The sequence below is a fragment of the Metarhizium robertsii genome, assembly GCF_000187425.2.
Source record: "Metarhizium robertsii ARSEF 23 chromosome Unknown MAA_Scf_5, whole genome shotgun sequence".
NCBI lineage: Eukaryota > Fungi > Ascomycota > Sordariomycetes > Hypocreales > Clavicipitaceae > Metarhizium > Metarhizium robertsii.
The window spans coordinates 91,866-117,576 of NW_011942193.1; the positions used below are offsets into that span (position 1 = coordinate 91,866).

The following is a 25,711-nucleotide window of genomic DNA, read 5'->3' on the forward strand; positions in this document are numbered from 1 at the left end:
CGTCGCCCGGCTCGATGTTGTCGGCGGCCAGGCCCCGGGTGAAGACGGCCGCCCACTCGCGCTGCCGCGAGGCCACGCGGTTCAGCGTCGTGGCCGAGATCTGGCGCTGCTCGTAGACGTCGGTCAGCACCTGCTCCATGATGGCGAGCAGGTCGCCGCAGGCCGAGTAGTCGTCGGGCCCCGCCGTGTCGCGCGTCTCCTTGGTCGCGGGCGGGCGGCCCAGCAGCGCGCTCGAGAGGATGTCGATGCTGCGGAGGGACTTCCAGATGCGCTCGCGGCGGCGGAACTCGTCGGCGGGGGAGAGCATCGACACGGCCTTGAGGCGCAGGCCGAGGGCGTAGGCGGGGCGCACGGCGAAGCCGAGGTGCATAAAGGCGGCGTTGCGGCGCGAGGCGGCCAGCAGGTACATGGCGATGAGGATGTAGGCCTCGACGGCCAGCGTGCTGGGGTCGTCCATGAGGTACCTGGCCGACAGGTAGCGGCCGTAGTTGAAGCACGACTCGGCCACCTCGCCCAGGTCCTTGGGCGACGACTGGGCGCCGAGGGCGAGGATGAGGTAGACGACGGGCTTGGCCAGCGGCAGGGCGACGGCGTCCCGGGCGAGGGCGCGCGGGACCTGGTCCAGCAGCACGGGCTTGTCGTACAGGTCGAGGATGCCGTTGGTGCACAGGTAGAACTGGCGGGCAAAGTGCCTGGCCTCGTCCTCGGTCAGGGCGGGCGGCGACTTGTGGTCGGATCCGGCGTCGAGCCAGGCGGGCGCGCCCTCGGGCGAGGCCTCGACCATGGCCGGCCGCAGGGGATCGTCGACAAAGGGGCCCGGCCCTTGGGTCTCCCGCACCAGGCGCCGGATCGACTGCAGGAAGGACGGGTTGGCCGAGTCGCCCAGGTACATGAAGCGGCCCTTCTTATCGAGGATGAGGCGCGACTGGTCCAGGGGCGTGGCCGCGGGCGACGAGTCGGCAATGTCAATGGTGACGGACGGCGGCTCGACCGAGGAGCGGCCTCGCGAGCTCGAAATCGAGCCGCCGCGGTGTCGAGCGGGATGCAGCTTGGCCGCCCGTCCCCCGTGCTCCGTCTCGTATCGGCACTCGTTGTGAACTCGCCGCTCGGTGCACCGGCCGCAGGGTTGCCGTCCGTCGCATCGCTCTTTGCGCCTCTTGCACCTGCGCCGGGGGAAAGGAGTGTAAGCGTGACGGCAACATGGACGCGGCGAGTGAGGGAAGGGGGGGAAGTCAGATTTACATGTCACATGCTCTGCTGCATCTCTTTCGCGCGGCCATCTGGTCATGACGCTGTTGGGATCGCATGTCTGTATGCTGGAACCCGGGTATATGTACACGGTAGGCTATGACGTAGGTGAGGGAGAGGGATGAATGGGGTGAAGAAATGATTCACAAAAAAGGGACTGGCAACGGCAAATCGATCTTGTACGGATCCCGCAGGCCGTCGAATGTCATGCTCCAGATGTCGTGGGATGAGCAAGCAAGCGACCGTGGATTAGCAAACAGACTGTCGCGCGGGGTCCCAGGTCGGCTGCTTGATGCCGCGCCGTCATGGAGTCGTGATCGAAAAGTCGAGTTGCAAAACGTGGGGTAGTTGGCGGTGGACGGGTTTGAGTTTGTCGTCGTCGCAGGACAAGCCGGCATCCTGGCACATGGACATGATGCAAATATGGAACCGCGCGCCATCTTCAGGCCCCAGGTCGGCGGCCCACAATGCATGTGGCTTTCTTTGCTGATGACATGGAGGAATGCGGCGTCGTCATCTTGAACCAGCACATCTTGGTTGGCTTGCATGTGGCACCGTGCGTGGCAGGTCGTGCCAACTGACAATGCTTTTGTGGCAGCTGTACGACTCGTCGGCATGACCTGGCGTTGCCCAACATTGAAGACATTAATGTTCCTCCTCCTTCCCCGCGTTGGCTGGCTTCCATGTTTCAAAGAGACCAGTTGACTGGACTTCAATTCCACCCAGGCCCGACGACACGGCCACATCCTCCCATGATTCCTACACCGTGTTGCATCTCACCCGTCGCCAGTCAATGCTGCCAGGCGGTGGTGGGCAGGACTCCATGTCTGCATCCGACGGCTGCCGAAGCTGCTTCCGACGAGACCAGAGCGTTCCGATGCCGGACTGGGACGGGAAACGGCGGGGGGTCCAACGCCACGCCGCCCAGGCATGGGTTAGGGGAACGCCGCCATGGGCATCATCGAATTGATCATCATTCATGTTTGGACTTGGGACGTCATGTAGTATGTATGCATGTATAGTACATGTACCAGTGCTTGTTACGTCGACGACGTGGAAACATGAAACTTGACACTATGACCGAGTTGTTCCCCTGACTTTCAGGCCTTCATGTGGCATCAGAGGCAGCAACTCGGCCTCGCTACAGATACATCGGCCAACAAGGATCCGGCCCTCTTTGAAACTAATTTGAACCTGCCAAGCTGCCTGGCCCTTTCATCTCTGGCACTTGTGCCTCTTGCCACCAGACGCAACATGATGCTGCGGTCCCCAGTCTACAACGGATGGCGCCGGTCATGTTGACCAAGCCACCGACTCATTTCAAATATGGCCATCAACGCCGGTGACTCGCTTGCAGCAGCCCGCGATGACCAGACGCAACATCACTCCGTCGAGTCCTTCCAAACCAACACTGCCTTGAGCGCTACGCCGCGCTTGGTATCATCAATCGCCTGCTGAAAATCGCCAAAGTCATAGAACGTGACCAGCTTATCCACCGGGTAGTTTCCCTTGGCGTATTCGTCCATCAAGTACGGAATAATCTGGCTCGGTCAGCAATTGAACGCACCCGTGCCCCCCCTTTTGCGGCCACACAGCGCCAACTTGCCTTGCTGGGAATCGAGTCGCCCTCGCAACACCCGGAATAGCGTCTGCCGTGAATGACGTGGGCAAAGATGTCGACGCCCGTCTTGATCCCAGGCTACCGCGTCAACCGTCAGCAGCAACTCACCCGACAACAGTCGCAAGACTCACCGTCGGCGCCCCCACAGACGCCGCGTGCCCACGGCTCCCGAGAGCCTGAATCATGGTCTCGATGACGGCCGGCACCCCCGTGCAGTCCACGGCGTAGTTGACCCCGTTGGGAGGGGCCAGTTCCCCAATCTTGGCGACAATGTCGGGGTCGTTTCCGAGGAGTGTGTGCGTGGCGCCCAGCCGAGACGCCAGCTCGAGCCGCGACTTCTGGAGATCAACGGCGATGATAATCTTGGCCCTGCGCATCTTGGCAGCCATGATGGCGCTCATGCCCACGGACCCGGCGCCAAAGACGGCCACGCTGCCGCCGGCCTGGACGTCGAGCGTGTTCAGGACGGCGCCGGCGCCCGTCTGCAGCCCGCACCCGAGCGGCGCAAACAGGGCCAGGTCCGTCGTGTCCGGGACCTTGACCAGGCTGGACACGGACACGACGGTGTGCCTCGAGAAGGAGCTCTGCCCGAAGAACCTGCTGTACAGGGCCTGCCCGCCCTGTTCCTCTTGCCTGCGCATGGCGCTCGATCCATCGGGCCGCGTGCCGCCAAAGTTGAGCGACTTGAACGAGTAGCAATGCGCCGGGTGGCCGTCCTCGCACTGCGCACACTGCTGGCAGTGGGCGAAGGAGAGCAGCACCTTGTCACCCACGGCGACGTGTCGGACCTGCGAGCCAATCTCCTTGACGATGCCGGCGCCTGCGAGGTCTGTTACTACAACGGAACTGGCGCGTGGAAAAAGACACAGATGCTGCGTGTGGCTCGGGTACCTTCGTGGCCGAGGACGGCGGGCGCAAACGCAGGCAGAGTCCCGTCGGCGCATGACAGATCGGTATGGCAGATGCCGCTGGCGTGTATTTCGACGAGAGCCTCGTCCGGGCGCAGTGCGTCCAGCCGCACCGTCTCGAAACTGAACGGGGCGTTGATTTCGCCGAGCACGAGCGCCGTAGTCGTTGCCATTGTGTAAGCTGGCCTGTAGGGACGTCAAGATGGGAATCGGGATGAAACAAGATTGGCAACTTGATGTAGTTGCATATATATTGCCACTTTCCTGAATCCTGACGATGCGACGCTTACTTATCCTCGGGGCAGGCTGGATCTGAGCATCTGTCCCCGGGCCCCATTTGGCCCAATTGATCTCATCGGAACCCCCGCGTGCCGGCTGAACGGGTCTGGTGTGAATAACTTACGCCGATCCAATAGTAGCGAGGTCCGAAGTCTTGGAACCGTTGTAACTGCCGCTTTGTCGAAGCGTAAAGCTACATGTACAGACCCCGCCGTACATGTTGACAGGCAAAACTAGTGGTGACTGGACGTTGAAACGGCAGGATTACCCATCTCTTACAAACGCCGCCCGGCGTGGGTGGGATGACCGATGACGGCGACGGTGACGCTTCCCCATTCTCTTCCGAGAGCCGAATGCTTGTCATGCCTGATGTCTAGATTTTGTTAGTATATTCAACGTTGTCATTTCCCCATGCGACAGTAGCCAATCACATTCTGTCCACATGTATCTGGGGTTCTCCGTCAACGCTACCGAGTATTGGAGCGATCAATTGATGCCGTGCTCGGGCCCACGCGGCGGTGGCCTCGGCTTATTCTGTCCGGGTTGAACCGGACGGGCAAGGGTCCAGTGTCTCATTTGAGGTTGCAACACTTGAATGTTGTGCAAGTCCATCTTGACATGCGTAAACAAAGAGGCTCCTACCTGTCGACCAAGTTGCTATACCCGTGGAATACAGTATTGGGGTGAGCCGGTCGCAGCAAGTAGCCAAAATGGGCGAAACCCTGTCGCGGCCAATTCCGGCTCACGCCAAACAACTTGCCATATGCAAAGAAACCTGAGGCTGTTGCCTCTGGTCAGATGGACACGATACAAAAGATGGTGCCGCAGACTCGTTTTCGCATTCTTCGTCTTGACTTTTTTCCTTGCATTTTTTGACTGCATTGGACTCCATCTCACCGCCACTCATTTGCCGCCTCACATCAAGCACGCAGCGACAACGTGCGAACATTGAAGCCATCATGGCGGCCGTTGCCAAGGCGGCACAATGGGCGCCTAGATGGCGAGTCGTCCAGCATCCAAACATGAACGCACCGAGATTGCCGTCGGCCCTGCAAGCTGCACGGCGCGAATCGCCGTGTTTCAACATCAAGTCACCCGTGAACTTGTGGGCAAAGCCGTCGAGGCATTTTTCCATCCACCAGAAACCAAGCCGGCAACAGGGCGACAAGGCGCCGGCCGGAGAGCACGGCGGCCACAGCAACGGCACCGAGTTGCCGGCATTCAGCCTACACGGTCTCGGCATCAGCAGAAACATGAAGCTGGCCCTCGTTGGCATCCTTGGCATCTTTGGCGCCATGGAGACGTGGATGTACTGCAAGTGGATTTGGCAATGGTGCAAGGGTCAAGCCGACGATGAGCAGACGAGCAAGCCCGTCATGGGTCGCTGATGGTGACGGATTGGGATCAATGATGCATGTTGCGCCTTTTGGTAAAGAACCGTCAATGGCGACGACATTTGTAATAGTACACCAGAAAACCTGCTCTGTATGTATTCTAGATCAATCCCCCCCCGTGGTTCGCCTTCATGGCTCATGTATACAAGGCGCAGGATATGCGATTGTGTGAAAGACGTCTGGTTGACTGGGTAATTTGCAGTGCTTGTCCGCCTTTTCCTGCAACACTGCCCCTTCCGAGTGATTATCTGCACTGGTGAAGCAAGCAGGTGCATACATGACACCAACAGGATTAAGCCTGGTCGGACGATGCCGCCGAGCCGCACTGCAGCCCAGATATGCACACATGTAAGTACAACGGCATCCTCGTGGTGTTCATGTGGTGTCCAAGTTTGCGCGCAGTGTGAACCAACTGGTCTGGGCGTGAGGGCGCAATCGCCACATTCCAGTGGCACATGGCGACATGGAGCTGTCGGCACAATGCGACCGGGATTTCAGAGGTCGTGGACGATTTGATGCCATGCTTTGGCAACATGAAGACAATCACTTTGTAACTACCCGCCCGCGACTGGGTGGACGAGCCACTTTATTTACGTATCAACTCTGCCGACTTTGCGAAACATTGGGCATGGAAGCTACATGTACGAGCTCCGACAAAAAAGACTTGACATGACCAACAACTGCATTGACTGCAGTCCAGACTTGCGAGGCGCCAATTAGACTGTCCACGCCCAGCCCGCCCAGCCTGCATGGCCAAGCCAGAAGCTGAAATTCCAAATGGCAGCCAAGAAACGGCCAGAGGCACACAAGGCCTTGTCATTCGTACTCGGTGTGTTGGTGGTGTTCTTGATTGGCGTTTTTGCCCCCTCACCCAAGTCACCACCACATCCCACCGTTATAACCAAAGAGCCTCGTGACGACGCCGCCTTTTGGCTTGCACGGGTTGAAATGTCGACTGGCCCGTGGCCTCTTTCGGCCGCCAGAAACGACAATGCAACCGTCAAACGGGTCGACGCAACTCGGACGCGCTGCCTCGCCTTGCGTCTTGACGCGCAAAACACCGAGCCGACAGACGACTCGGCCATGCATCCACGCAAAGGATGAGACGATCCCATCTTGGCCCAGCCCATGTTCTTGCACGGTGCCGCGAGCATGTATCGCTATCCGCCGCCGGTGCCGGCCGCCGCGTGGCCTGCAACACCACGCCGAAATGCCTATCGGCTTGGTTTCCATCTGGAGCAGCACTTCAACGCCAAGATTTACACGTCCGGCTCGCCAGTCAGGGGCCACGTCCTTCTTCGCCCGGCCCAGGACATTGCCTACGACGATTTCGAGATTAGCCTCGTGGGCGTGAGCAGCACGCAAAACCTGCTGCAGCACGAGTCGGCCATCGTTGCCCTCCCCTTTATGAAGCTGGTCATGCCGCTGTGTCCCGACAGCCTGCCCGCCAGCAAGATATTCGCCGCGGGCCAGGAATACATCTTCCGCTTCCACTTTGTCCTGCCGTTCCACCTCGCCATCGGCTCCTGCCGGCACGGGTGCGTCTCGCCCGCCGTCAAGGAGCTGCACCTGCGGCCGCCGCCCACCATGGGATTCTGGGAGGGCGACGACCAGTCGCCCCAGATGACGCAGATCAAGTACGCCGTCGCCGTGCTGGCCACGAGACGCCTCCCGGCCGACCCCCTGCCGGCGCGGGTGATTGCCGAGTCGTCCATGATCCGGGTCCTGCCCGCGTTTCCGGAAGACGCCCCGTTGGACATCACCCCCGTCGACGACGGCTACGCCCTCTCGAGGAGCAAGACGATACGCAGAAACTTTGTCGCCGGCAAGCTGGGCAGGCTGACGGCCACGGCCGCCCAGCCCAAGGCCGTCATGCTGTCGTCCGACGGCCACGCAGCCTCGGCCACGTCGTGCCGTCTGACTCTGGTCTTTGACTCGGTCGGCGCCGGCACCCCTTCGCCCAGGATCAGCTCCGTGTCCGGGAAGCTCACGTCGCACACCTATTTCGACATGTCCTTCATGAACCGCCTCCCCAATCTGGGCAACCGGCCATCGCCGGAGGCCACGTCGCCGTACCGGTACACAACCTCCACCAAGCTGTTTAGCCTCCCGGTGGGCGATTTGCCCTGGAGAGAGGAGCGCGCCGAATCGGCCTGGGAGGAAACCATGTTCCCGCTCGCCCGGGAGGAGTCGGTACTGACGCAAGAGAATCCTTCGAGACGTGCGAGCGCCGCGACGTGCCCCGACATGGAGTCGTCGATGGGCTCGAGACCAAGGCGATGCGTTGCCGAGCTCGACATTCAATTCACGATACCCAGGAACAATAGGAAAATGTTTTTGCCGACGTTTCACTCGTGCCGCATATCGCGCACCTACACGCTGCATCTTTGTCTCGCTGTCGGCCAGACGTTTTCCACCCTGTCTCTTGTTGTGCCGCTGCAGATTGGCGTGGAATCCGCGTCGGACAATCGTATACAGCAGCACGAGTTCCGGGCAGCTCCTGGCCTTGCCTTGGTGCGAGGCCCAGACCACGCGAGGCGGAATACGTATGCCGGGCTGCCGGGATATATGCTGGAATCGAGCGATCACGAACTACCAGGCTACTGCTGATGCTCTGACACGAGGTTCATGAATACTTGACAACGGTGTCGACTCTACCAGGCACCATATCCCGACTGCACTACATGTACATTGATGCCTCGTATACGCCGCCAGGCTCTACTTGATACACAAGACTTCGCCGCTTGGCACCGAGAACCAGGCATCGTCCTCGCCCCCCCAGCGCCGCCACGTCTCAGCAACCTCTGCCAACTGGTCCGCCGTCGCAATCCCCGACGCAACCGCCGTGTCGGCAAACGACGAGGCCACCGTCCGCTCTGCCCATAGGCCGCTCCACCAGGCCACCTCCTCGCGGGTGCTGTAGCACCACGAACTCACCGACGACGTGATGGCCTCGGCCGCGAAGCCCGCGCGCCTCGCCCACGCGTGCACCATCCTGCCCGCGTCCGGCTCGCCGCCATTGTGCGCCGCCAGCTTCCCGTACAGCGCCTGCCACGCCTTCATCCCCGCCACGTCCGGGTACCACGTGAACGCGCCGTAGTCGGATTCGCGCGCGGCCACGATGCCGCCGGGCTTGGCGACGCGGCGCATCTCCCGCAGCACTCCAACCGGGTCCTTGACGTGCTGCAGGACCTGGTGGCAGAATACAATGTCGAACGAGTCGTCCGGGTAGCGCAGCGCGTTGGCGTCGCCCTCTACAAAGTCAATGTTGTCGACGGCCCTCGACGCGGCTAGGGCTCGCGCCTGTTCGAGCACCGTGGCCGCGCGCTCCAGGCCCGTCACTCGACCTTCGGGCACATAACCGGCCAGGTCGACGGTGATGGTTCCCGGGCCGCAGCCAATGTCGAGTATGGTCATGTCGGGCTTGATGTGAGGCAGCAGGAAGCCTGCCGAGTTGCGGGCTGTGCGCCAGGTGTGCGATCGCAGCACCGACGCATGGTGGCCGTGGGTGTACGTGGCTGCCTCGGTTTTGATGCTCATTGTTACACGATGGAATCGGGGTGTAATACTTGATGGATTTGGCATGCAAGATGGGAGCGTTTGATACCGGTTTGGCCATGGAATGTCGACGGTGACTTTGTAGGTTCTGGTCGGCTCCGGTGTCGGAGAACCTTGCCGATTCGGGGTCTTAGACCCTAACCCTAAGTCAGCCAGGCTCAGAGCCTTCAGCGCGCGACGACTCTGTTCATTCATCTGCCGATGGTATCGAAATTGCATCTCAATTACTCCCTAAGTATGAACCGACTATCTACGAGATGCCGTGTGCAGAGTCGCGAGAAAGCGACGTCTCAAGGAGTCGGGGCCCTTGTTGCCATGCACATCACCCTACACTTGTTGTCAACGTCATACCCAGCGCTGATTCTTCTCGCTTCAAAATTTGCCATGACATCTCTAAACTCGAAACAGTCCCCTGTTTACTTGTTGGACTCTTGTATTCGGACAATGTCTCCCCTCTGGCTCTCGTGAGGATGGCCACGTGTTGGATTTGTACAATATCCCGAGCTCGATGCGCCACGAGGAGAAGCGGAGAACTTGGTCATGATTCATGGAATTTGCGGCCAACGGGCAGAGATGCAGCGGAAGGGAACTGGCTAGAATATATGGCTGACAATTGAATTGTCCCTGTGACCAGGCCAGAGGAGGACTGGCGACGGTGCAAATCTAGTCCAAGTCTTTCTGCATAAGGCAATCCGTGGGAAACGCTCATGGCCCTTCACCAAAGCGCCACCTAAATAGGCCTTCGGTAATAGCCCCATTGCCCTTAAATGCTGGGCTACCGGCGTGGACAAGGAATCCGTCTCGCCAGAGTCTACAAATTAGCTATATACAGCCGTCTCGAAGAGAAAGCCCGTAAATGATATCCACTATTATTATAATTGCGAACCAAGGACTGAATGTGTTGTATTTCAGGAGTCAAGCAGCGAGCACACTACATAGATATTTGGAAGCAAGAGATGATCTGGCCCGACATGTTTGTTGTGGGCGTGGATTTCCGGACATCAGATTTACGCGGGATAATCAGCGTCGCACCCCTTGGAACGGCTATTTTGTGCCATTATCTCACAATACTATTCCAAAGTCCCGGTGCGATAAGCAGAAAGAAAAAGCATCGCTATCCTTGACTCATCAACACCCATCATGTAGCATTCTAAATCTGCCAGGGTGCCCATCGTGACGCCTCTATTAGTGAAATCGCATACGGCGGTAGCTTGATGAGCACGTACAAGCACGGTATATGGGGATGGCATCATCGGCCAAGTCCATGCTGATCATTCAACCAGCGGCACAGACTCAAGAGTCGAGAATCGGCATCGGAGGAATTGGGCGGAGGCTCCGTTCGGGAGCAAATACGCGCTCGGGAAGCCTTTCCACTGACAAAGGATCCAACTCTTCCGCTGCCCGTACGAGTTGAACTATCCAGCTGGCCTTTTGGAGAAGTGCATTGGTCAAGTCCATCTCGCCTGGAGGATCCTGATGGTGTAACCATCCTCGGGTGGAACAGGAGAGGGAGCACAACGAGGGAGCATATGGCGCAGGTGGCAACGTGAAGGCTATCGATGGGCCATGGCGAGAATACTGCCGACGATTTCTTCAGGCTAGCTCAGTCCAAACGAATCTACCAGAGACTGGTAACATGTCCATACGACTGGAAGCCTAGAAACCAGTTGGTTCGTTGCTCAGTGCCAGAGGGGTTGATACGAGTGCAGTTGCGGAAACTCTTGGCCCATCATCATATTCCGGGGTTGAAGATTTTGATCCTCCTCTCCCCTGGTCCACGTGAGAAGTAGTGGCCGTGTCAAGCTCTCTCGTGTCTTGGATGTCAGCATTGCCAGGCCGCTTTGCCAGATATCTTGCCGTGTCGTCATCTTTCTCTCCACATTGCAGAGTTGCCCGTTACTCGGCCGCGACAGGCGCTTGCACATGTCAGCGCTACCAGGTCTTTCAGAGATTGGTTCTCTGGAGATAAGGGTGTAATCTAGGCTTGCATTGGCAAATAAACTCCGACGATGAAAAATGGGGTCTGGATCCGTGGCCCCCAAGCGTCCGTCACCAGCCATGTCAGACGTACGTGGTGATGGGCACCTCAAATTGCAGGTCTGTGCAAAATTTTCAAAGGAACAGGGATAGAAGCCACCAAAGAAATAGTTCTCCAGTGTTGGGGTGAGATCCCCGCCGCCACAAAGCGTCCCCACGTTACGTCGGACTGTTGATCGGACTTGGCCTAGTTTCCATTGGACGGGTCGAAAGTAAACTCTAGAAACATTGAACCTAATGTCCGGGCCACAGCCTGCGGCCTGAAGAGCTGAATAGTCGGAATCGGAGCCGAGTATAGTCGGCGAGGATAAAGATGGACACTGCGGCGAGGGTGGTGGTCTAGTTCCATATGAACATACATGGATGGAGATTACAACATGGCATCGGTATTATTATTAGCAGTAAGTGCTAAGCTTTTGCGTGTTTTCTTGGCACGCTAGGCAGCGTTTTCCTGTATACCCATGCCGCAAACTCGACGCTTGGCCTGTCCACCGCCCGCGTGACGAAATCGGCCGCGCAGAGGGTAACAGGCAAGAGGATCAAATGTGGCAAAACAAACGCAAACTCGAGCCCAACAGGCCCATTCTGCGGCAGAACAAACCTGTCCACCCACTGCGGCATGTGCTCCAGTTGACCCGGGCCCTTGAAGCCGACTGCCGCATAGAGCCGGTCGCCCAGCGTCCATAGCAACGGTCCATGGACGAGATACAGCGCAAACGAGATCCGTCCCAGATACTGGCAGACACGCGTCTCAAAGAACCTCTTTAACCAGCCAATGTGCGAAACCGAACCGACAAGTAGAGTCGCGGCCCAAAAGAGGTAAAACCACTTGTAGTCAAAGACGGCCTGCGGCTTGAAAAAGGAGAGGAAATACCAGCCTCGATTCCGCGCAAGCTGGTCCAGCTCGCGGTTCTCGCACGGCACGCCGCCCAGGTAGATGCCCAGCACCAGCATGTGGTAACAGACGACGGTCTTGTACGGCGCAAGCCGCGCCAGAAACCGCGGGAGCCTGCCCAGCGCCGCCAACAGGTCCAGGTGGCTCAAGAGCATGCCCGCGACAAACATGGCGCAGTACCACCCGTCGGCAATGTACATGAAGTAAACGACGAGCCCGACCTGGCACCAGAGACGCGCCGTGAGGGTACATCTCGAAAAGGCCAGCAGGGACGCAAAGACGACCACGGAGCCCTTGAACTCGACGGGTATCGACCAGACGTGCATGCTGTACGAGAGCCAGGGCACGCCGCCGTCCTTGAAGACGAAGCTGAAGTTTTTGAACTCGCAGTAGAGGAACCACATCTCGCCGAGCCAGCCGGCCTGCGGGCTCGCTCCGTCAACCCACAGGCCCAGCAGATGCCACGAGGTTGCGTAGACGGCCATGGTCGCGGCGACGGGGAGAAACAGCCGCAGCCAGCGCCTGAATATGGCGGACGCGAGGTGGTCGACCAGGCCGGCGAGGTCGTCGCTCTCGATGAGCCTGAGAGGCTTTATGGAAAGCACGTAGCCCGACAGGACGAAAAAGGTAGAGACGGCAAAGTGGCCGCCGGAGAAGAGGAGGCGGACGCCCGGCAAGGCGGCGAGGTGGTACTTGGACGCGTAGCCGAAGCTGTTTTCAAAGATTGGGTTTTGCGCCAGCCTGTCGGCGTTGTGAACCCAGAGGACGTGGTGATGCCAGTACACCAGGAGGGCTGCGAAGCCGCGCAGGCCGTCGAGGTAGGCCGTTTTGTGCAGGGCTCTTGGGCGATGCGCTGCCTGCGGCCACAGCCGTGACTTGATGCGGGAGAGGCTCGTCGACGTGTCGCCCGAGGGTTGGGCGCATGTCCAGTGCGTCGGTGATGGCCCGTCGTTGGCCGCTTCCGGGTCGGCGTTGAGCATGGCTTCCTCAAGCGAGCCTCTGTCGAGGAGTCGGGGTGAATTTTGGGCGGGCATCTTGCCGGCTTACATGGTAGGGAAGGCGGTTGTACAAGGCAGAGGGTCGCTTCAAGTTGTTTGAAGAGAATTGGACCAAGGCGCGAATCCCGGCGGAGGGTGGTGTTTTGCGCGAGAGACGACGGCGTCTGGTGCCGCGACTGACTTGGGTGTTGTACCGAGTCGTCACTTGCAACTCACGGAGGAGGAGGATAGACCAAGGACCGGACAAGACCATTGTGTGTCAGTGTGAGTGACTGCACCCCTGTTCTAGTCGAATGGAACAGGTTGAGGCTGGCATAGTGCAGCCACTCGACTAGGGTCCTTACTCGATCACGGCGAATGGTTGACCAAGGCCCCGGACTGGAGAGATCTGGTTTCCGGGAATCCGGGGGCATGGCTGGCATTGCGTGCCAACAGAGCCAACCAAAGAGACGGTGAGGGCAAGCGTGTGCAGTTTGAGTTTGCGTCTGAGGGGCCGAGGCGTAGGCTATGGCAAAGTTGCTCGTCTTTTGCCATGTGCCCGGAAGCAGAGCAGACACGCTTTGCCGCTTGCTCAAGTCCGGGGATGATGGATGGGTGGGAGGCAAAGCGGCCGGCGCTCTTAGCCGGATAATAATAAATGGGCCGCTTAGGGTCCGGAGCAACACCCCGTCGTGGCCATGGCGCCGCCGATCAGAGACATGGAGGGCAGACAAAGAAGCCACACACGAGTTGCAGAGTCGAGACATGTTGGTACCGTGTCGACGCTGTTGTAGGTGCGGCCTGACCCGAGATGTCCACATCAACACCGGGGTACACCAGACTTGGCATGATTGCAATTTGTGGCCTTTGAATGTTGTGCCGTGTCCCAGCCATCGATTTGCCTTCATTCACTAGGGTTGCCCCACAAACGATTAATGGATTAATGTCAAAGTCGATGCAACATTTGAGGCGCAAACGGCCTTCTTCTCGGGCCTAGCCATGGCAGCCAACTTGACCTAGTTTCCCGCGACGCGACATTAAACGCTCACGATACTCCAACACCACATGGCCAGCCCGTCTGGATTTGCCCTCAACCACATCCCAGGCCAACAGCAGAGAGTCCCCAGATCATAGATGGAGAAGCCGCCGCTCATGCCCTCTCTCCGGGCCCGGCTCTCGCCCAAAAAACTGAGAAGCATCACCTTGCCAAAAAAGATGCAAAAATGCCTGGCCATGTACCTCGGCTGCGTCTTCCTCCTCGTGCTCCTGCTCAACTTGGACGTCCTCTTCCTGCTCCCCAGCCCGTCCAGCATCATGGCCTCGCCCGCGCCGCCGCCCGCCAAGCTGCCGGGCAGCACGTTTCCGCAAAAGATATGGCAGACGTGGAAGATCGACCCGCTGCTGTTTGGCATCACCGAGACGGCGAGGGCCATGACGTGGATCAAGCAGAACCCCCATATGCGCTACGAGGTCATCACCGACGCCAGCGACCTGACCTACGTCGAGCAGCACTTTGGCCCCGACGGCTTCAACCGGCCCGACATTGTCGACTTTTACCGCCAGGTCAACCTGCGCATCATCAAGGCCGACCTGCTGCGGTACATGATCCTCTACGCCGAGGGCGGCATCTACGCCGACATTGACGTCGAGGCCCTCCGGCCCTTCCACCGCTTCATCCCCGAGCGCCACAACGAGCACGACTACGACCTCATTGTCGGCATCGAGGTGGACATGCCGCAGTTCCGCCACCACCGCATCCTGGGCCAAAAGTCGCAGTCCTTTTGCCAGTGGACCATTGCCGCGCGCCCGCGCCACCCCGTCATGCTGCACCTCATCGACGGCATCATGAAGTGGCTCAAGGGCGTCGCGAGGAGGCAGCGCGTGGCCCTGGGCAAGGTCGAGCTCGACTTTGACCAGGTCATCACCGGCACGGGCCCGTCGGCCTTTACCGCCGCCGTGCTCGACGAGATGAACCGCGCGGCCAGGGCCAAGGGCGAGCCCGGCGTCACCTGGGACGACTTCCACGGCATGGACGAGTCCAAGGTCGTCGGCCGCGTGCTGGTGCTGACGGTGGAAGCCTTTTGCGCCGGCCAGGGCCACTCCGACTCGGGCAACCACGGGTCTCGCGGCGCCCTCGTCAAGCACCACTACCACGCGTCCAACTGGCCCAGCAGGCACCGCCGCTACAGGCATCCCGCCTACGGGCAGGTCGAGGAGTGCAACTGGGACGCTGCCTGCGTCGAGCAGTGGGACAGGGACGTGGCTGCCTTTGACAAGCTGTCCGAGGCGGAGAGGAAGAAGATTATCGTCGAGCGGCTCAAGCTGCTGCAGGAACAGCAGCAGGAGCAGCAGCAGCCGCAGCAGCAGCAGCAGCTGGTCAAGAGTCCGTGATTTCAGAGGTTGGAGTATAGACTTGATTGGCTAGGGTTGTATATCAGGGCAGCGGAACATGGAATCGAATTATTGCGACGGGGGCGTTGGGGAAATCAGTTTACTTGGCGTTTTGCCATTCGTTTTATCCAAGTACATATTATATGCATTATTCACACAAAGTCTACGTTGAACGCGGGTGGCACAAAACTAGCTGCGATACTATGGATGGCTTCCGTTGCACCGAGACATCAGTCATCAGTCATATTACAGAGTACTCAGTACGTACCGGTCATGGGAAAGGGCTCTGTCAATGAATGACTCCAGATGCCAATTTGCAGCCCGAACCCTGCCCCGTATTCCAGCCCTGTCAAGAATAACACCACGAACTGGGTTCAATGTTCGCTGTGTTGGAACCCCACAGAGTCGCAGAGCATCTACTGTATCTTGATGAGATCGTTTGGGCCTCCGCTTTGGCCGCAGCATGTATTTCACATGCCATGACTCCCTACACACACATAATCTCTCGTCCTCGGTTCCCGCCGCCACTGGGCTGCCAGGTTTGGTGTGGGAGCCTGAGGGAAGGGTATCCTAGGCCGGTCCATGTCCACGGTCCTCTCCCATGTCCGTTGTCATTGGGAACATGCAACTTGGCCTGGGGACATCTGCAGCCGGGGACGACAGGGTATTAGATAAGCGACGGGCAAATTTGCTGCCATTGGTTCCATTCTAGATGGCAGGATTGGGTCTGTCGTCCGAGCCAACCGAGCCACCTCCACATGCACCCCTGGCCAGGACCCATGGCGGCAGCCGGGCTTGCAGCCAGCGCCACAAATCCATGGAGAATATACCGTATTCGGCAGTCGAGTCCACTTGGCCAGTGGAGCAGGACATGGGCGGTTGTCTTCGACGTCGAACATGCTCGCGGGCCCCGAAGCGAGTGTGACACGACGGGCATCGGTGATACGCAACAATCTGCGGGGAGGACGAGAGGAAGAAAAAAGAGGCTTAACTTTTGGTGCTCGTATGGTCGGGGTGGACCACAGCCCTCGTGACACTCGTCTTCGTGGTGTTTACGCCGGAAAGACACATGGTGCCTTTCCCACGGTGTTAGTTTCTAGAACAAGTGGCAGGTCTAGGACAAAGACGGGAGCAATGTGTCCGCTCAGTTGATAGACTACAAGTTTAGATTTAGTAGCGTAAGGGTAATACCAAGCTCTGTGAAAATAAGTACACGTGAAGAAAAAAAAACCCTTTCGGGGTTTGACCAGTTCCCACGGGAGACGTGCCGAAGCAACGCTCACGAGTCAGGACCAAAGGATGCCTCGCAGCAAGCCATTGGTCCATTGCCAATGCGACGACACGTCTCCCACAATTCCAGAAATTAAGAAGAAGAAAAAAAAAATCTATGTGTCTTGGTCCATGCCGAATTCGTGCCTAGGCACAAGCCTTCTCTGTTGCAACGGCCCCAACCCCCATTGAAACAAATCACAGAGCCAACGCCGCGACTGCCAACATGGCCAATCCTCCCATGGGCGCAAAGCCAGTGGCTCCGCCGGTGACGGTAGGAGGAGGCGAGACCGGCTCTACCGTGGTCGCGGGAGGAGGCACAGGCGCGACAGTAGCAGTTTGGCCTGGCCGTTTCGTCGGCGTGGGCGCAGACGTGTCGGTGTTGCTGCCGCTGCCGGCGTTGGCACAAAGCTTTTGCGTTGCAGGAAGGACCTCGTCTGGGTGGCAGGTGTCAGTCAACCATGAGTCCATGGCATGGCAACATGTGTACACGTACTGAGAGCGACGTCCTGGCCGCAAGCGCTGAGAATACAGCCCGCAGCGGCGCCCTGGATGACATCGAACTTGTTGCAGATGCAAGGCAAATCCGTCGCCGAGCAGCTCGTGCCCTGTTTCACAGCGTCGTTGAGGCAGCCAAGCGAGCAGCTGGGCAGATCGGCGAGGCTCTGGCCCGCGGCCAACGAGGCCATGGCCAGCGATGCAATGGCGAGGAACTTCATGGTGAGCGTAGATGGTTCTGAACCAGGTTCGACAGACTTGAAAATTGTCTTGTGCTGGGCCAAGTCTGACTTGATAAAAGTCGGGGTAGACGTTTTCCGGGGAGATGGGCAGCGTGGCCCGTGTTTTGTACGAGGACATCCATCCCCACAGATGACTGTGGATTTTGTTTCTTCAACCCGTTGATCGGCCAAAAAAGCCTTCTTCCCCAGCCGTCTCCACCACCGCGCCAGAGATCAGCGAGTTATTTAAAATAACCAGACCCAAAGGGGCACAAGCGACCGGGAGGTTCCCAGCTAGCTGCCGGGGCCCAACAGCTCCGGGCTCTGTAGACTGTCAAATTTTTGGCATGTGCTACTGGGCGGAGACGCTGCCAGATGGGTTGCCTTGATCTGCTTATGCTTAAGTATGTACAGTACATGCTCTCTGGGGCGTGTCATGCCAAAAGTCAACCTTATCACACTTTGGCCGAATCCCTGGGCGCAGAACGCGCGTTCGAACCCGAGGCGCACCGTCTAGACATGATACGCAAACTGCTCCATACGTCATAGTCAAACTTAGGCCGTACGTCGCTGCCCAGTCTGGTAGTCCGAAGCGCCGTGAATCTTGTGGCATGTAGCGGTGATGATTCTTCTCTTGGCCAACGGGGACTCGTAGCACCTTGTCCGTTCTTGTACATGGCAACTAGGCGCCAAACAGGAGATGGCAGACACCCTAGCTATTTTAGTAGTAAAAACCTTTGGGAAATTGCCCGGTTTCATGTCTCGGGTCCGTAGCGCCCCCCGCCAGATGACAACGAGGTCAAAGACAAACACGGACGCTCCGCTGGATCTCAGACAGGGCGGATCGGTAGAACCCCCCCATTACAGATGCGTCTTGTGGCGCGAGACGGAGCAAGTAGTATAGTTGACGCTAAGGCGCTATTCCCTGGTTCTGGCTCTTTGCCAATCTCTCCCACGGCGTCTCGTATACACCACTCGTTCTTGCCTTGACAAAGTCGTCTGAATCGAAAAACCTGCACATCTTCATCCAATCCAGATCCCACATGTCATTCAGATGCGTCAAGTTGTTCCAGGACCCCCAGAGCCGATTCCACATCTTGACGTGCAGGACCCGGATCGGACCCTCAGTCCACTCGGCCTCGTCGCCAAGGTACTTGGTGTAGTATTCCGGGAGGGCATTCCAGATGGGCGGCAGGCGCTGTACCGGAAACGGGCCGTCGGCTGCAAAGGCATTCTTGGACTTCAAGACGCCCTGCTCCATGTCCCTGACGTCGTAGTCGGCCGTGCTCCTGGCCGCCCTGATGAGTTTGGCGTGCATGTCGAGATTCGGCTTCAGGACCAGCATGCCGGCGTTGATGTTGTCGAGCTGGAACTGTGCCACGCCAGCGTAGACGTAGTTGCACATGTCCTCGCCGCCCTTGCCGTTGCCGACGACGGCCTGGTCCTCGGGACGCAAGGCGGCCTTGTTGCACTGCTGCTCCGGCACCAAGCCGAAGATGTCGTCCATGTTCCTGATGGGGAAGGCATCCGAATCCAGGAACACGATGCGCTTCCATTCCACCTGCTTCCATACATTAAGCTTGGACAGCACGTCTATCCACCGCTTTGTCAGAATGGCTTCGTCGGGTATGATGGTATCGAGCAGTTCAATCTCCTTGACTATGGCGCCTTGCCCGCGGAAGATCTGACGGTGCGTCTCCGGGATAAAGGGGCATACAAAGACAATGACGGGATATTTTGAACGATAGTCGGACCAGAGAAGCCTCCAGATGATGGATTGCGTAGACTCGAAATAAGGACCTCGAGTGTCTGCGTTGCGGCTGCAGTAGAATGTTGCAAAGGCAAATCGAGATGGCTCGTGGATGTTTTGCGCCGCGTATGTAGACAGAGGTGCAAAGTCGCGGCGAGGAACCGGGTCATTGGGGAATTCGAGGCCTGGGTCTTGGGCGGCCGAGAGAGCGCCGTGTCGGCTCGGGCTTGCGTGCCATGGTATATTGGCGTAGAGCAAGCATGTGGCGAGAAGGAGAACAATTCCAATCGCGGCCACAGACGTTGGCCGAAGAGGCCGCGCAACCATTGGGAACGAGAGTCTGGTGTGCTGAGGATTGAATCGAGGTCCAAGTTGATGATGGCGAGTGGACGCCTGGCCATCCCACTAAAGTATCAATGATGTCTGGTCAAGGTACATACTGTATGTAGCACTAGGTCGATATAGGACCAACCGCGCCTCCACGTGACATCCAGAATCGGCACTGGCATGCTCGGCTTGTCAACACCTCTGTTGCCCCATTCCCGACCTCGATGCAAACCACACGCAGATATGTAACTTGATCCCTAACCATGCTTGGGTGACAAGTCGGCAAGTTTACAACTTTGGCGGCGTGCGATGGAGAGCCATTGACATGCGAAGTGCGTATGGTGCCAAACCGTTGGGGGAAGCATTGCAAGCATTTGAAGAGACGCGAGTAGTTCAAAGTTGTGACAAGGGCTCAACAGAGGGCTTGAAGCAATAGCTCAATTCAATAATAATCTCGAAAGCTCTAAGGTCTTGAGTTGCTAAGAGGAAGGAAGGGAAAAGTGACCGGCTTATATACGTAAAAGGAACGCCTGGGCCTAGGGCTCTTGCCCGGGCACGTGTTCAAGCTGTGTAACCACCAAGTCCCGTATCGGGGAACCCTTTTGTTGGGCTTCACGATCTGTTGGGCCTTTTCCGTGTAACAAAAGTGGCGGGGGAATTTACACTTGAGTTTTATTTACCTTCAACGTTTCATTATGCCTAGTCCAGACCGTCACAATCGTTTTCATTATACTAGAATACGTGAATTGAAAAGTATTTTGTATGCAAATTTAGAATAGTACTAAAAACTACGCCAGAAAACGAGCCTTCTCGCAAACAAGGGAAACGACGTTGTCGTTGAATTTGGGGTTTATCGACTTGGCCCGGTACATGTCAAGCCCCTGGCTAGTGGCTTCGACATGCTCACCCTTGGAATCCAACTATCCAACATGAAGGTGTCAGTCTCCATGCATCTCGTCGAAAGAAACACGAGTTGTGACAGGGGCTCAATACGAAGCGCTTGGAGCAATCACTTAATTCAGTGAAAGTCTTGAAGCGTGTCAAAGGTCCTTGGTTTTCCAAGAGGAAGAAAGGGACGAGTGACCACCATATATGCATGAAGGGAACAGCTGTGCCCAAGGTTTTCACCGGGTCATGTGTTCAATCTCTGTAACTTCGAGGTCCTCTGTCGGCGATGCCCCTTTATTGAGCTTTGTTGTTGGGTCCTAACCGTGTAATATGAGCTTAGGTATAAAGGCGACAGATGCCGGCGGCTGCGTTTACATCATTTTTATTTGACTGGGGTACAGCAGCTTTAAGCAACAAGTGTTAGCCGAGAGAACCAAGACGGTTTAACTGGAGATGAAACCTACCGCACTTCCCGGCAGGGGCTTCAACCTTGGTACGGCGGAGCATCGTTTTTGCAAAGTTGGACAACTCACTTGTCGTCTGGTGATGCGGCAGTTAGGCACCGATGCTCTAGTGTCAAGTTTTTGTTCGGCTATATTCCACCCATCTTTTCTTCCTGCGCTCCTTCTAGAGCCACCAAGAAGATTGCAGCAACTTTTTTTACGCGGCTCTGTTTGCTAATTATCAGTTCAACTCTCAAGCATGACGCATAGGGAACATTTCAATCTTTGCTAGCTCGTCGGTCAGCTCCAAGGCCTGACCTCATGAAATGTGAGCCGAGCCTGGTTAAGGTGGGACATGCACCTCGGTTGCCACCGGCAAACCTCTCTTGTCCTGCCTCGTTGGTGTTGAGAAAGATCCTTGTAGTTGTCGAGGGTCCATTTCGATATAGCGCTCAATACTCTCGTGGCTTTATTGGCCATTGTTAGCACGAATACTGCTGAGGCGTCTTCTGAGGTTTACTTACCTTCCGCATCCGGAGATTCCGGTTCCGTGTTCGGTCCATTAAATTCTTCCCTAGGTGCTTATTCTGTGAAATGAAGCGGAAGCGCGCCGTATAATTCGAAAACACCATCAGTCTGGTCCATGTATATGTCCGCTGCTGCAAATAGTGGACGTCGCGAGGCGTCCATCATATTCTTCGTCAGAACCGCTCTCAGAACCGCTGCCAGACGAGCGACCTGTTAACGCGAGAGAAAAGTCGCTTCTAACGTGGGATGTAGGGGCATCTGTCTCTCGCTGAGGTAGTTCGACATCGTATTCTGCATTATCGATCCAACTTGCTTCATTGACTTTATTATCGCTTCCTTGGCTCATTTGTGTATACCTTCGTATCTGCCTCTGATGAATGCCTCCGAAAACAACCACTCCAGTTTCGGTACTGAGATATTCATTATCAAGCATGTTTAGTGTAGCACGAATTCTATATAGCCACCAGCTATTAGCTTCTACTTTTTTTGCTGCTGATACGTACGCGGTTCAAAAGACAGAACCAGGCTCGTCAAACTCATCCAGTCCACACCCATTTAAACCAGCATTATAATAGCGTGAAATGTTAAAAGATGATTCATGATTTTTCTAGCTATTAGCTTGAAGCTGGAATCCGTGAACGGCCCGTATCTCTCGAGGGGATGTTTCTTTCCCGCGGTAGACGAACGAGGCAACATCGGGAGTTGGAATGACCTATCAACGGGCAAGAGCGGTCTGTTGGGATACGACAGCGGCATGCCCAGAACCGGGCCAATCGGCTGATGTAACGAAATTAGTCCAACGCATGTCTGTGCCGGGCTAGTAAGACTTTGAAGTATTGAGGCTTTCCAGTTCGGATGGTTGACAAGTGTCACAGCACAGAATGCGATCCGACGGACAGTATAACTTTTGTACGGCTATTAAGGAGATGTACATGTTGGGGGATAGTTACGTGTCGTAAATGTGAGGTTGAAGAAATCCAACTGTCAATGTGCTAGAAATAGCATGTCAAACGTTAAATTTATAAGTGTAGGAATAAGAGTATTATTTCTCAAGAGATATCTGATCAGTTAAATATCTCTTCTCCTTGCTTATTAGATTTGACCCCTTTTTGTAGAGCCTTTTAGCCAGTATGAACTCGCAACAACACAATCACACACAACGCACAAAAAGTATTACACGGAAATGGCCCAATGTCAAAGGTTACACAAGGGCCGCGGTCACGGGACCTAGGGTAAAGTCCCTTACCGACTTCTTGTATTTAAAGAGGCCTTTGGTCCCTCATGTAGTGAATTTGAAGCCTCCCTGTCTGTCGGAGAAAAAGCCACGAGGATCATACGCCTTGTGGATACTCAAGAGTCTCGAGTATGTCTCGTTTCCGTAGCTTTGCAAAACGTCTTGTCCTTGCATGGCATCGTTCATGAATATCGGATTATAGCTAGTAATAGGATATCAGTTGATTTAGACAGTGTAAGGGGGAAGTAGCAGACACGGGTTACAAAAAATGTCGAGTACACGGGCGCAAACCAACTCACCTCAGCCACTCCAGGTCGCCAGACTCGTAATTCGTAGGGTGGATTCCGGAATACTTTTCCCTGTGGAGGTCATGCTGGGACTGGACCAGCTTTTCAAAGAAGCCGGGGCACTTGTCGTCGCACAACGGGTTCAACCACGCAATGTCATACTCAATCCACACCCGGTCCCCGTGTTCCGGCACAAGCCCCAGCGCGTTGGGACCCCCGTTGTCCAAGGAAGCTCGCGCGATTCCACGAGGCATTGGCTGGACCGCAAACGAGAAGAGTTTAAAGTCTAGCACATCCCCGAGCGCCGCCTCGGTAGACTTCTTGACAAGAAGATCATAGTGGCTGTTTAGAAAAGAGTTCATGTCCCCGGCCGGCATGTTGGGGAACGTGTTTTCTCTAATTTGGAATCGCAGGCCCTTCATATCCCCGGCCAACACTTCTTTGGTTAGGTCAGTGTAGGACCGGCGCCTGGTGCTGTCGGAAAAGCTCGCGATGGCGTCAAACTCGTCAAACACACCACGGCGCGGCTCTAGTCCGTCGTAGAAGAAGAAGACCAGACTCCCGGGGACGTTGACTCCGAGCGTCGAAAAGAAGTTGAATGTCGGGATAATGGCGGCCTTGCTGTCGGCATTATTGGCGGTGAAGTTTGTCACGGCGGACAGAACCTCCTTCCGCTTGTCTGCCGTGTATGTACGGACGCCGCCCCAGATGGTGCCGTTCTGGCCAATGTTGTATGTCTTTAAGACGAACTTGGTCACGATGGCGTACTGGTTGCCTCCGCCTCGTAGAGCGAAGAACAGCTCAGGGTGTGAGGTTGAGCTGGCTGTCGCAATGGTGCCGTTTGCGAGGACGCACTCGAAGCTCACGACGTTGTCGCATGCGAAGCCCTAGGCGTGGGTGTGAGCTGGAAACTCGCCAGATACAAGACCAGTCTGTTTTCATCTTACATATTGCGCGGACAGGTAGGAGAGCCCGCCGCCGAGCAGGAAGCCGGCAACGCCAACGTCTCCCAAACGACCGCCCACGGCGGTTTTGCCCAGCGGTTCAAGAGCCGAGTACACATCTTCCCACTTGCAGCCGGCGCCGACCTCGACGGTCTCTCCGTCGGCAGAGGGGATGGCGTATTGCGAATTTGGTCTAAAGGCAATCAGAACCCCTTGGTCCACGCTGGAGTGGCCTAGGTTGGGGTTATGCCCGCCGCCTTTGAGCGCGAACCGGACCGTGGGGTATGCGTTGAGGAGCTTTACTGCGACAGAGACTTGGTCAGCGTTGGATGGGAAGAATGCGCAGCCGGCTCTGTTGTTGGAACTCGCGGCGTTCCAATAGTCGAACAGGGCTGTGTTGTAGGTTGAGGCATGGGAGATTGTGTCGGTGGCCTGCGGTCCGATCGGGTCCCAAACCAGCTGCCCTGGGAATTTGGCATGCAGCCCCGAGCAAACTGCTTTGGTCTCGGGTGTCAGAGCCGCTGCCTCTGTGAGCGTGTAAAGTGCCGTAGCTAGCCACAAGACGCGCATCGTTACAAGATTATCCGTGTCTTGGGGTGTATATCAGAACTCGATACTTGTCTGTGGACATCAAATAGTGAGATAGGACACTCCAAAATGGAATCTAGAGAATTATATTGTGTTGCTATTTGGAGAGGATTCGCCATGATGAGGTCCTTGTGAATATTTATACATTATTACCAGTGCTAGTAACTATCCAAGTCCAGGACTCCAGGGGGCATATTGTGTTAGCACGGGGACCTGATTCTACACTGCAGGGCTCTAAATGTCTCACCTTACCGATGTATTATATTTGCTTAGTTGCTGTGGGCCCTGCTTTGTTGAGCAAGATTGACTATGATGGGAGAATCAAGATGACAAGTCAGAGGTTTTGCTGTGTGATCGCGTGGAGCAAATGCAACATTTGCAATGAGCCAGTCGTGGATAGCGTCTGTGCGGCTCTGTACCTTGGCAGAGTTGATACTAATGCGTGTAGAAACCGTGCGGCTGGAAAGACTAGCGTTGCTTTCAAATGGTTTCTTTTGCTTGTTCTGGCATAAACCTTATGCGATTGACATTATGTACCCAATCCAATGGCTGACATAGCCGCGCTTCCCTATTTTGCACTCCACCTCGCTTAGAGACTCGCTTAGACTAAGGTCAAAGAGCGTGTACAATTAAGGTTAGGCGTCTCCCAGTAGTCCAACTGACAAAGGCGCGGCAGATGACGATCGGAAAACTAGGCTGTCCCGGACATGCGAGCTTTGTAGCATCGGTGAGACTCATGTCCTGCCTCGGCCTATTTCTTAGGCCGAACGACGGCGGTTTTGAGACACATAGAATCGGAAAAGTGTTGTCCGCGACGGAGAAGCTAGACACGTAGCAGACGGTCGCAGACTTTGTATTGACTTGCCCTGAAATCAGTGTACATCAATGGGATATCCTGCATAGTGGGCGTGGCGCGGCACTTAATGTTACCAAGAGCGAAGGCACTCCTGTTTGTGTAGGTCTCCCTCTATTTCTCTTCATGTCGTATTAGGCATCTAGACCGGGCATTTCATTTACATTCTAGACAATGCATCAATGAATGTGGCAGTCACTACATGGCTCCGTCTTTAGGCAGCGCAACTTAAGGACAAGTATTATAGTAGATTGTCATGCCTATCAGTTATGTAGAGGGATGGATAGTGAAGGGGATGTAGGAGTCAATCGCATGCACGCGTAGGGAGGTGCGCCACTTCCTTGTTCCTGGTGTGATTTTATTTGGCATTGACTACACGGTATTCTCTTTACAGAAATCGAATAAACGAGAAAAGCAACCAGAATAGAGGACGAAATTAAATTATTGGTCCCAGTTAAGTTATCAAAATGGGATATAAATAACTTATGTATTTATTTAAATAGTAACTCCGAACTGAGATTCAGAGGACCTTAATCTTAACTATATTCTATCCAAGACATGTCAATACGATAA

General features: G+C 56.2%; 10 protein-coding genes across 10 annotated transcripts in view; 3 read left to right on the plus strand and 7 right to left on the minus strand.

Moving 5' to 3' along the window:
• The window catches only part of MAA_09561 (Zn(2)-C6 fungal-type DNA-binding domain protein), a gene marked incomplete at both ends in the record, with an annotated part of 1,800 nt that extends 512 nt beyond the window's left edge, over positions 1-1,288 (minus strand). The window contains one exon of the mRNA XM_007827559.1: positions 57-1,288. Coding sequence (XP_007825750.1) covers positions 57-1,288 — 1,232 coding nt within the window. The remainder of the gene's footprint in view (positions 1-56) is intronic.
• A 1,342-nt stretch (positions 1,289-2,630) lies between these two features.
• MAA_09560 (Alcohol dehydrogenase superfamily, zinc-type) lies at positions 2,631-3,950 on the minus strand (the record flags this gene model as incomplete). The annotated part of the gene is made up of 4 exons (XM_007827558.2): positions 2,631-2,789; positions 2,840-2,947; positions 3,001-3,704; positions 3,761-3,950. 4 exons carry the CDS (start codon positions 3,948-3,950, stop codon positions 2,631-2,633), a joined length of 1,161 nt encoding a protein of 386 aa, XP_007825749.2.
• Positions 3,951-5,015: 1,065 nt separating this feature from the next.
• On the plus strand, positions 5,016-5,444 carry MAA_09559 (uncharacterized protein; the record flags this gene model as incomplete). The annotated part of the gene is made up of 1 exon (XM_007827557.1): positions 5,016-5,444. One exon carries the CDS (start codon positions 5,016-5,018, stop codon positions 5,442-5,444), a length of 429 nt encoding a protein of 142 aa, XP_007825748.1.
• A 1,158-nt stretch (positions 5,445-6,602) lies between these two features.
• On the plus strand, positions 6,603-8,060 carry MAA_09558 (arrestin; the record flags this gene model as incomplete). Its single annotated transcript, XM_007827556.1, has 1 exon — positions 6,603-8,060. One exon carries the CDS (start codon positions 6,603-6,605, stop codon positions 8,058-8,060), a length of 1,458 nt encoding a protein of 485 aa, XP_007825747.1.
• A 108-nt stretch (positions 8,061-8,168) lies between these two features.
• MAA_09557 (Methyltransferase type 11) lies at positions 8,169-8,990 on the minus strand (the record flags this gene model as incomplete). The annotated part of the gene is made up of 1 exon (XM_007827555.1): positions 8,169-8,990. One exon carries the CDS (start codon positions 8,988-8,990, stop codon positions 8,169-8,171), a length of 822 nt encoding a protein of 273 aa, XP_007825746.1.
• A 2,463-nt stretch (positions 8,991-11,453) lies between these two features.
• Positions 11,454-12,974, minus strand: MAA_09556 (acyltransferase; the record flags this gene model as incomplete). The annotated part of the gene is made up of 1 exon (XM_007827554.1): positions 11,454-12,974. The coding sequence occupies one exon, from the start codon at positions 12,972-12,974 to the stop codon at positions 11,454-11,456; it is 1,521 nt and encodes a 506-aa protein (XP_007825745.1).
• Positions 12,975-14,150: 1,176 nt separating this feature from the next.
• Positions 14,151-15,308, plus strand: MAA_09555 (glycosyltransferase family 32 protein; the record flags this gene model as incomplete). The annotated part of the gene is made up of 1 exon (XM_007827553.2): positions 14,151-15,308. One exon carries the CDS (start codon positions 14,151-14,153, stop codon positions 15,306-15,308), a length of 1,158 nt encoding a protein of 385 aa, XP_007825744.2.
• Positions 15,309-16,775: 1,467 nt separating this feature from the next.
• MAA_09554 (Extracellular membrane protein, CFEM domain protein) lies at positions 16,776-17,296 on the minus strand (the record flags this gene model as incomplete). Its single annotated transcript, XM_007827552.1, has 2 exons — positions 16,776-17,014; positions 17,074-17,296. The coding sequence occupies 2 exons, from the start codon at positions 17,294-17,296 to the stop codon at positions 16,776-16,778; spliced, it is 462 nt and encodes a 153-aa protein (XP_007825743.1).
• A 910-nt stretch (positions 17,297-18,206) lies between these two features.
• On the minus strand, positions 18,207-19,373 carry MAA_09553 (meiotically up-regulated protein 136 protein; the record flags this gene model as incomplete). The annotated part of the gene is made up of 1 exon (XM_007827551.1): positions 18,207-19,373. One exon carries the CDS (start codon positions 19,371-19,373, stop codon positions 18,207-18,209), a length of 1,167 nt encoding a protein of 388 aa, XP_007825742.1.
• A 3,138-nt stretch (positions 19,374-22,511) lies between these two features.
• On the minus strand, positions 22,512-24,267 carry MAA_09552 (FAD-binding, type 2; the record flags this gene model as incomplete). Its single annotated transcript, XM_007827550.1, has 3 exons — positions 22,512-22,668; positions 22,766-23,640; positions 23,701-24,267. The coding sequence occupies 3 exons, from the start codon at positions 24,265-24,267 to the stop codon at positions 22,512-22,514; spliced, it is 1,599 nt and encodes a 532-aa protein (XP_007825741.1).
• Between the last annotated feature and the right edge of the window lie 1,444 nt (positions 24,268-25,711).